The sequence below is a fragment of the Triticum urartu genome, chromosome 3 (genome assembly GCF_003073215.2).
Source record: "Triticum urartu cultivar G1812 chromosome 3, Tu2.1, whole genome shotgun sequence".
NCBI classification, from domain to species: domain Eukaryota; kingdom Viridiplantae; phylum Streptophyta; class Magnoliopsida; order Poales; family Poaceae; genus Triticum; species Triticum urartu.
This window is the reverse complement of record NC_053024.1, coordinates 16,929,513-16,940,055: the sequence shown is the minus strand read 5'-3', so window position 1 is coordinate 16,940,055 and position 10,543 is coordinate 16,929,513. Positions and strand designations below refer to the sequence as shown.

The window sequence follows — 10,543 nt, the reverse complement described above, 5'->3', positions numbered from 1 at the left end:
TACTAATTGTGCAGCATCTAATAAAATGTGTGACCCTTTTTAAAATTCATTAATTTTTTTGAAAATAATGGAACATTATGATAAATTTAAGAACACTTCATAATAAATCCATGGCTTTTTTTAATTCGTGATCATTTTCCAAATTCATGAACGATTTTAATCCGTGTACATTCTTTTTAAAAAATCATGAACGTTTTCTTTACAATAAAGAAGTTATTTTAATGATCCTCAAAAAAAGTTCTATTAATCTGTGAATGCAGCAGGGATCAATCGAATTTATTTTTCCTATCGAACAGTACAGCTATTTTTTTCTGTTACTAAAAAAAACTATTTTTTTCTTCCGCGAAGAGAGCGCAATTTGCGCGGCCCATGTGCGCGACCTGGCAATTATCCTACGCTGCTGCGAAGAATAGGCTGGCCGTTTTCTAAGGCGCCGAGACGCGAGGGGAAGGCGAGAAGCAGAGGGGATTCGGTTGCGATGGCCTCCTCCTCGCCGTCGCCGTCGCCGTCGTCGCCGGCGCAGGCGCGCGGCGGCCGAAACCCGCTGGAGGAGTGGAGCGGGCGCGTGAGGGCGCTGGAGGCGGGGTTCCGCGCGTGGATGGCGAAGCAGCCCATCCATGTCGAGGCGGTGGTGACCACGGCGGCGGGGGCGGTCCAGGGCGGGGCGCTCGGGGGCCTGATGGGCTCCATCACTGCCGACGGGGGAGCGCCGTGGGTGCCGCCGCTCCCTCCCAACGCCAACCCGCAGGCCATGGCATCCTTCAAGCAGGCGCAGGTTGCGAACCCTATATACCCCACCCTCCTCTGCTTATTTATCTTATTATTTCCTGTTGATGAATTAATTGTCCGTGATAACCGATAACGATTATGTGTACGATTGGAACATGTTTTCTCATAGTTTATTTGTTATATTGGCTTGTGACCCGTCACTTATGATTCCTGATCTATCTATAGTCACAACATAGGTTAAGGCCTGCATTTTCACCTTGAGGACATAGTAGCAAATGTTGGCCAGACAGACAGATATCTCATGAATCCTAAGTTTTGAACTTTCACATGATGCTCACCAGCCTGCTTTCTTGCCTCGCAGGTTTTAGCTGCTGGACCGTTGGTGCAGGCGCGGAACTTTGCAGTCATGTCTGGTACAAACGCAGGCATATCATGTGTTATGAGAAGGATACGTGGAGTAGACGACATCCAGGGCAGGTGAGGCTTAGGTATTCCATTTTTATTTGGCAGATTTCAAGGACTATAGCTTATATCATCAGTGTGGTGTCCCATACATGCGTTTTATTTAATCTTGGCAATGCAAAGAGGCAATTGACCTTCCTTTTGGTAATTATTATCCAAAGGATGGTCCTTATTGCACAGCTTCAGGTTTCTTCTTGTTAATTCTTTAACTCCAATTAAGAAATCGATACTTGTCACTTTATGCATGACAGATATCCTATTTGTATTTTTTATAGCATGGCAGCCGCTTTTGGTTCCGGTGTTCTGTTCTCTCTAGTGAGTGGAATGGGAACTCCTAATCCGGTCGCAAATGCAATCTCATCCGGTGTTGGTTTTGCGGTATTTCAGGGTGGCTTTTTCATGGTAATGATCTAGTCATCTTTGTTGGTTATTACAATTTGGTTTCATTTTTCTGTGCAGTCCATCTTGCCAATAAATTTTCAATGTTGATGAAAGGTCAATTTGCTGTTCTGTTGCCTGCTTATGATCTTTTGTAGTTTGGATGGGTACATTAATAATTGAGTAAACGGATATTCTTTTGCCTTGCATGTGTTGATGACAGTTGCTTCTGTACATTAGACGAATCATGACCAACTTTAAAGTAGATACAGCATGTGCTTCACCAGAGCATTATGAACCAGCATTTAGCTTTTAAAATTCATAATTAATTTTATTCTGATGGTACTGTCTGCATGGAAATGTTTGGCATATAAAAAATATTCTGATGGCAAGTTTGCTTGAGCACTTCCATGCCTCCTTTTCTCCTTTCAGTATTATAAACCTCACTGAATTATCTCTAGAACATGGCCAGCAAGTAGGAAAAGCCTGGAGGCTGGGGCCTTGCAGGCCTTAGGTCTCCAGAAAACAGAAGAGAAGAACCTTGGGCATGGAAGAGCAACTTTTTGTTTCATGGCAGCTGGATGGAATTTTTTTAAGAAAAAATTTGCTTGACTTTTGCTAAATTGTGAGTGTAAACAGACGCACATATTATGCTGATGCCATTATGGTGAAATCGAAAGGGGTGCTTCTCCTTTTTTTTTTCCCAAATCTTCTTTGCTACGTATTTGGTTGCCTTGTCATCAACCCACAACTAGCTGATATATGATTGTCGGTCTGGCATTCATATTATGTAATAAATAATTCTGCTTATGGGTATGTAGATTGGGCAGAGGTTCTCAAAGCCACAGGGTGTGAGTGAACATAACTACTATGCCAGGACAAGTAGCATGTTACAAAATCTGGGCCTCGAGAAATATGAGAAGAATTTCAGGAAGGGTCACCTTACTGATCATACCTTGCCCCTCCTTACTGACAGGTAAGTTTATCTAGGTCCAGTTGTGTTCGATACCCTTTTTTTACTTATCCATGTAAGATGTATTCATTTACTCTACTTCATGTTGCGTTATTAGTGCTTTGAAAGATGTAAAGATCCCCCCTGGCCCCAGATTGATCATACTTGATCAAATTAAAAGGTTTGGGATCATTCCACAAGAATTTCATGGTTCTAGACGTATTTTTGCTTACTTGAATTAATTTATTTGATCTATATCTGTTTATATTTCCCAGGGATTCTGGGCTGGCCAAAGCACAGTGAAAACTTGCCGCTATCTGCTGGTGGTTCTTTTTTTAGTTTTATACAGATAGTATCATCCGGAGCTATGTCCATCTCTGTTTTGATGATAACCTGTCTGGGCACCACCACATAATCTGAAGGCGGAAGTAGTTTTGTTTGTCTAGTTATTATTAGACGGTGAGCGCTTTTGCAATTCCTTATTCGATTTCTGGTAATAATTTTTTCGTTGATAACTGATTTCTGGTAATAATTAGTTGCCTGCATCTTTGAGTTCTCCACCACTCATTCTACTCTGTAACTCAAGTAGCAAACTGTGATTTGTTGAATTTTGTAATAGATCACAGTTTTTGGGTAAAAATCTGCAATGAAGAATGAAATTTATGTGGAGGTGAATTTGTCAGCATTTGCTCCGGCAGCGGTCAAACGGCCTCTGTCACCACCGTGGGAGGCTCAATGCTCGCCTACTCCACCATATTCTCTCCTTCCCCTACCAAAGAACTACCTCTGTCGTTCTATAAAAACTGGAAGTGAATGGTGCCCTTCGCTGTGCCGTTGAGGCTTTTAGGGTTTTTCTTGTGGTTGTTTATTTATATCCTCTGGGGAGTTCTGATTTGTCACGTGTATGGAATGCTGAAATTTGTTCTATTTTTTCCCTTCGGTGGTTCGGTGGGGCTAGTTGGCAGTTTGGCCCTGGATCATCCTTTGAGAAGCTCATAGGTACTATCCACCCCCTCGTTGACAGGGGGCCTGAGTACTCAAAAGCGCGCTTTTTCATGCCATCTGGTTATTTTCGTAAATTCATGGAAACCAATCTTATATTTATTTTGCATTGGACTGAAGATCCGGATTACCAGTTTTAGAAGAAACAGAACATAGGTATTTAAATGGAAACCACAACCAAGTAAGTAACCTTTGCGCATAGAATATTGGCATGGATCATGAAAATGTAAATATTACTCGGGTAAATATGTACTTAAAAGATTTATGACACATTTCATAGCCAAAGTCCAAGAATAGCAGCAAACTTAGCGAGGCACGCCAAACCAGACATGGCGGCCAGGTCCAAGGTTAAAGCATGCCTCGCTAAGTTGTGAGCCTCAACGTTTGAGCTCCTAAATTCATGAAGTAAATTACAAGAAATAAAAGTAGATTGTTGTTGCTTTATTTCCTTGATGATTGCCCCGTAAGTAGCTCCACTTCCTCTCCGGGTTTCTTCAATGACTCCCTTGCAGTCTGAAGCGAGATGTATCTGCTGGATATGCAAATCTGTAGCTAGGTCCAGCCCCTCACGAATGGCCATCGCCTCCAGAGTGGCCGGCTCACCAATGTTGTAAACCATAACAGATGCTCCCAGAAAAAACCCCGCTCGGTCTCGACAGACAGTCCCCACAGCGCCAACATGTCCTTGACGATGTACTGCAGCATCTACGTTGATCTTTGAGAAATTTTCCCGTGGTGCAATCCATCCAGTTGGACACACACTTGTGCTAACTCTGCTCCCTCTGACTGGCATCGCAAATTTAATTTCATCCAGATAGGAATTTATGAAGCTGTGAACTGCATACGGACTTTTATGAATATCTTCATAGATAGCTTTCCGGCGGGCTCCCCATATGGCCCAAAGTGAGACCCCCAATCTGATAAACTCCTCACCAGATAGTGTTTTTTGTGATTCAAAGATCCACTTCCTTGCACACACTGACCTGTTTGAACTAAGATGATCCAAGATCGAGTCTGAAGACAAAGCCCAGGTGCTCCTATACATTGGGCAATCAAAGAGTGCATGGCGCCACGAGTCATGAATTCCACACAGATCACATGCGGCCGAGGTAGCCATGTTGCGCCGGTGCAGAAGCTCCCCCGATGGCATGGAGTGTCGGGCCAATCGCCATAAGAACACCTTCACTTTGGGCGGGATCTGAAGCTTCCATAAGGACTTCCATTCTTTCCATTCTGCCTCTGAACTTGAAGATCCCTTGCCCAGCCGGGTCTAGATTGGGCATGTTAAGCTCCTGCAGCCGACGCAGCGTAGAGCCGCCGATCCCAACATCCGTATCTCGCCAGCCCAGCCAGAGGCGACCCGCCGAAGGCCAGACCAACCCGCCTTGACCCAGGTCGGGCCCAAAAGGGCCCAGATCTGGGCCTGCAGGGCTCCGCCGGCCAACCCCCATCGCCAGCCGTCACCGCCGCCAAAGGGCCGCGCCGCCGCCGTACCTGCGCCCGATCTACACCGGAGCACCACCCGCCGAGGAGCACCGTCGTCGGAGACCGCCGCCCGAGCCACGGAACCGCGAAGGGAAGGGGAAGAGGGTTGCCACCGTCGGCCTTGCCACGGCGCCGCGCGGTCAACGCCCGGCCGCACCAGCCGGCGGCACCGACGGGAGGAGGGGTGGGAGGTGGGGGCTGGGCGCGAGGGGAGAGAGGGCTGCCCCGGTCGCCCTGCTCGGGGGGGGGGGGGGGGGGGGGGGGCCCCCGGCGCCGCGGGGGGGGGGGGGGGGGGGGTGCGGGATTTTTAGTATCATTTTGTGTGATAGCTACAATGAATTGGCCTACAACTTGACATTGTTGATAACAAATAATATATGATTGTGTTTGTCAGATGGAAGCGTTCCTACTCCCTCGTAAGGGAGCCGCATGGTTTATATTGATTGTGGGCAGGAATAGCCTTTGCCGTAGCTTACAAGTCTTCACCGATCGCTAGGATACGGTGGTTACAAGATCTCTAGGATAGATGCGTACTAGGGAAGGAGAAGGAGTTTGTTGAGATTACAACAGAATTCTATCTCTAATTCTAACACCCTCCCTTAATCTCAACTATCCTACATTAAGATTCTTCTTGAATTCCTCAAATCACTTGACTGGCAAAGCTTTAGTGAAACCATCTGCTACTTGATCTCTGGAAGGAATAAACCGTATGTCCATCTTCTTCTCTGCAACTCTTTCTCGTACAAAATGAAAATCAATTTCTATGTGTTTGGTTCTACCATGAAACACTGGATTTGCAGATAGATATGTGGCTCCCAAATTGTCACACCACAAGCAGGACACACGATGTTGTTTAATCCCCAACTCATTGAGCAATGACTCTACCCAGATGATCTCAGCAGTAGCATTTGCTAGTGACTTGTATTCATCTTCTTTACTTGACCTGGACACTGTGGCTTGTTTTCTAGCACTCCAAGAAATAAGGTTAGCACCAAAGAAGACTACAAAAACTCTAGTTGATTTTCTATCATCACTACATCCTACCCAGTCAGCATCAGAAAATGCACTAACAAGGGTGGAGGTAGAACGCCTGAACTGAAGGCCTAAGTTCACAGTGTGCTTGATATATCATACAATTCTTTTAACAGCTGTCCAATGTACTGTAGTAGGTGCATGGAGATACTGACAAACCTTGTTAACAACAATGGATATATCTGGTCTTTTCAGTGTAAGGTATTGTAGGGATCCTACTGCACTTCTGTACCTTGTACTCTCTTCTTCCTTAAGTGGCTCACCTTCAAAAGCTGAAAGTTTCTCCGAAGAAGACAATGGTGTGGGTGAAGGCTTGCAGTCCTTCATCCCCATACGAGCTAGAAGTTCAGTGACATATTTCTCTTGATTTTGTATTATGCCATCTTGAACCTTCTTAACTTCAATGCCTAGGAAGAAGTGCAAATCACCAAGATCCTTCAAAGCAAACTCTGAACTTAGATCACGCAAAAGAGCATTAATGGCACCTTGTGAAGAGCTTACAACTATAATATCATCAACATATATTAAAACAAATATAGTTGTATTTGCTCTGTTGTAGATAAAAAGAGATGTGTCAGCCTTGGATGCAACAAAGCCAAGGTGCCTTAACTGAGAACTCAACCTTGAGTACCATGCTCTTGGTGCTTGTTTCAAGCCATAAAGTGCCTTGTCAAGTTTACACACATAGTGAGGTGTCTTCTTGTTTGCATACCCATGTGGTTATCTCATGTAAACCTCCTCTTCCAGAACACCATGCAAAAACGCGTTCTGAACGTCTAGCTGTCTCAAGCTCCATCCCCTGGAAACAGCAATGGCTAACGCAAGCCTAATAGTTGCAGCCTTAACAACGGGTCTAAAGGTGTCTTTATAGTCTAAACCATAATGTTGTTTAAAACCTTTTGCAACTAAACGTGCTTTATACCTGTCAATTGTGCCATCTGCCCTTTTTTTAATTCTATAGACCCACTTGCAGTCAATAATGTTTTTACCTCGTTTTTCAGGTACAAGATGCCAAGTCTTATTCCTCATGAGAGATGAGTACTCCTCATCCATTGCATTTTTCCATCTTGGATCCCCTAATGCATCTTCCAACCTTGTTGGTTCTCCTGTGATACACAGCATACCATACGTTATAGTACCGTCAGTTCTAACCTTTGGGTTTCGTATACCTTTCTGAAGCCAACTTGTGACACGTGAAACCGTTGGTTGAGGCTGATTTCGTCGTGTAGCAATCTGCGGCACAGAGGTTGATGCAGTAGGACTTGCCGCAGAGGATCCTAGGGACATCTCAGATTCGCTTTCCACAGCAAATCCCGATCCGAACCGTGTAGCCTGCAGTGTGGGAGATCCGCTGGAAGCAGCTGCCACAGAAGATCTCGCGCTGCCAGCCGGCACATGCGCGTGGGATCCCGATCCGGATCCTGTCGCTGTCGACGCGTCAGGCCCGCGTGTGGGACGCGGTGCGGGACGCGGCGTCTCATCTACATGGGGTGACGCGGCGTCGTCCAACTGGTGCAGACCCGCGCGTGGGCTTCCGCATGGCGCGCGATCCGGTGCGAATCTGCGCGCCCGATCCGAGTCGACCTGACGCACAGGAGTTCCAGGTGACGCAGGATCTGCTTCGTGCTCCGCGCCTGCTCCATCTTCTTTTGGCACATGCAATACCAGATCATTTTCTTCAAAATTTTGATCATTTTCTACACCAATTTCCGCACCGATTTCTGCTGCATGATCCTGCATACGAAGAGGCACAGTTCCACTAGTATAATCATCAGTTGGGTCAGTACAATTATCGCCCCCATGATCAATGTTTTGGAGATGTGGTGGAAGAAGAAGTATCTCTTTCTTGAGAAGTGCTCTGGCATTAGGATGGAGTGATTCAAAGGGATAGACAGATTCATCAAAAACGACGTCTCGAGAGATATAGACCCTACCAGTGGAAACATCAAGACATTTAACTCCCTTGTGAATTGGACTATATCCAAGAAATACACACTTCTTGGATCGGAAAGCAAGCTTGCGTGTATTATATGGGCGAAGATTGGGCCAACAAGCACAACCAAATACATGAAGTGATTTGTAGTCATGACTAGTACCAAAAAGACGTGTGATGGGAGTCTCAAATTTGATGACTTTACTAGGAAGCAAATTGATGAGATATGTAGCAGTCAAAAATGCTTCATCCCAGAACTTTAGTGGCATGGATGCGTTTGCTAGTAGAGCTAACCCTACTTCAACAACATGGCGATGCTTTCTTCCAGCCGAGCCATTCTGTTGGTGTGCATGAGGGCATGACACATGGTGTGAGACGCCAAGCTCTTGAAAAAAGAGATTGAGTTTCTTGTATTCACCTCCCCAGTTGGTTTGCATGGCAATAATTTTAGTGTTTAGTTTTCGCTCAACAAGTTTCTGAAAGTTCTTGAAAACTTGAAACACTTCGGATCATTTCTTAAGAAGATAGATCCATGTAAATTTTCTATAGTCATCAATGAAGCTAACATAGTACGAGTGTTTACCAACAGAAGTAGGGGCTGGCCCCCAAACATCAGAAAACACAAGTTGCAAGGGTGCAGTGGAAATACCGAATGAAATAGGATATGGCAACTGATGACTTTTAGCTTGTTGGCATGGATCACAAACAGACTCAATACTAGAATCATGAGAGTGGGGAAGTTTATTCTTGCTAAGAATGAATTTAACAATAGCCGATGAAGGATGGCCTAATCTACTGTGCCACTTTGCTGAAGAAGGCTTGACAGCGACAAAGGCATATTTATTTGATGATGATGACGAAGATATAAGTGGGTAGAGACCTCCCACGCACTTTCCCCTAAGAAGCACTCTCCTCGTGTCCAAGTCCTTTACCAAAAAAATAAGGATAGAATTCAATAAGAACAAGATTATCACGAGTAAATCTATGAACTGAAAGAAGATTTTTTTTTTGATGTTGTAGGGACATATAGGACTCGTTTTAGATGCAAATTTTTCATGGGGTTTTTGACAATTGAACTACCAACATGAGTGATTTTCATACTAGAACCACTTGCAGTATGCACTTGGTCATGTCCACGATACTTGTCTCTGATCGTCAGCTTGTCGAGCTCCCCTGTGATGTGGTTTGTGGCACCGATATCCGCATACCAGTTTGTGTCGACGCCGTAGGAGTCGGTGACCATGTTGGCCCCATTCTCCTCATGTTCATCTTCATCATCATAGCGATGCCAACAATCACGAGCACCTCCTGGATGATGCTTGTAACAAATTTGACACTCTGGGTAGTCTCGGACCTGCTGCTGACGTTGTTGTTGTGGGCAACCGCGGCCACCTCCGCCGCCGCCGTTTCCACCAGATGGATTTGGGGAGGGGCGCCTGCCTCGGCCGCGACCCCTGCTGTTGCTGCGCCCGCGGCCTCTGCTGTAGCCACGCCCGCGCCCCCTGTAAGCTAGGTTCACTGAGGTCTTGAAGCCTGTGTTAGGACCATCGCCGAGCATCTCTACGCGTTGATCAAACGCAGCAATCTGAGCGAATAGATTGTCCATTGAGATTTGGTTTTTGAATGCACTGATGGCTGCCACAACAGGGTCATAATCTCTGTCGAGGCCGGCAAACACGTAGTCCACCATCTCCGGGTCCGAGACGGGGCGACCTGCCGTGGCGAGCTCATCCCCCAGGTTCTTCATCCTGGAGATGTAGGCACTGCTGGACATAGATCCTTTCTTTGTGTTGGTGATGGCGATCTGTAGGTTGGTGATGCGCGACTGGGACTGCGAGGCGAACAGGGTGGTGATGGCAATCCAGAGATCGAACGTCGTCTCCTTGCTCGCAACTTGGGTGAGGATCTCCATTGACAGACAGTTCAGGAGGTGCCTTAGGACTTGCTGGTCCTTTGAAATCCACTGCGCATCCAGAGGATTAGGTTATGCGGTAGTAGTTTTGTCTGCCTGCTGCTGCTGCACCGTCTTCGGTGGCGCTGCGTCTGACCCGTTCAGGAGGCCGGTGACCTGCGCTCCTTGCAGGCCCGGCATGACCTGTGCCTTCCATCGGATGAAGTTGTTCTTGGTGAGCTTCTCAGATGGGAGAGCACCAAGGTTGAGGGAGACGGTGGATGAGGACGACATGGCGAGGGTGATGGCGAGGATGATCGAGGAAGGTGGCTGCTGGCTAGATCGATAGGAAGAGGACGGCTCTGTATACCATGTCAGATGGAAGCGTTCCTATTGAAGGAAATATGCCCTAGAGGCAATAATAAAGTTATTATTTATTTCCTTATATCATGATAAATGTTTATTATTCATGCTAGAATTGTATTAACCGGAAACATAATACATGTGTGAATACATAGACAAACTTAGTGTCACTAGTATGCCTCTACTTGACTAGCTCGTTAATCAAAGATGGTTATGTTTCCTAACCATGAACAAAGTGTTGTTATTTGATTAACAAGGTCACATCATTAGTTGAATGATCTGATTGACATGACCCATTCCATTAGCTTAGCACCCG

At 45.9% G+C, this 10,543-nt stretch overlaps 1 protein-coding gene across 1 annotated transcript; it reads left to right on the top strand.

The window, feature by feature from the left end:
- The first annotated feature begins 406 nt into the window (after nt 1-406).
- Nucleotides 407-3,190, top strand: LOC125542426 (chloroplastic import inner membrane translocase subunit HP30-2-like). Its single transcript, XM_048705470.1, has 6 exons — nt 407-775; nt 1,091-1,206; nt 1,467-1,593; nt 2,391-2,545; nt 2,640-2,702; nt 2,797-3,190. The coding sequence occupies exons 1-6, from the start codon at nt 479-481 to the stop codon at nt 2,822-2,824; spliced, it is 786 nt and encodes a 261-aa protein (XP_048561427.1). The 5' UTR covers nt 407-478; the 3' UTR covers nt 2,825-3,190.
- Nucleotides 3,191-10,543: the final 7,353 nt, after the last annotated feature.

What these genes read in the sequence shown, in the direction of transcription:
- LOC125542426 (XM_048705470.1), top strand. Translation starts at nt 479, where the DNA reads ATGGCCTCCTCCTCGCCGTCGCCGTCGCCGTCGTCGCCGGCGCAGGCG. An exon ending in GTAGACGACATCCAGGGCAG is followed by an intron (nt 1,207 to 1,466) that starts GTGAGGCTTAGG and finishes TATTTTTTATAG; the next exon opens with CATGGCAGCCGCTTTTGGTT. An exon ending in TTCAGGGTGGCTTTTTCATG is followed by an intron (nt 1,594 to 2,390) that starts GTAATGATCTAG and finishes ATGGGTATGTAG; the next exon opens with ATTGGGCAGAGGTTCTCAAA.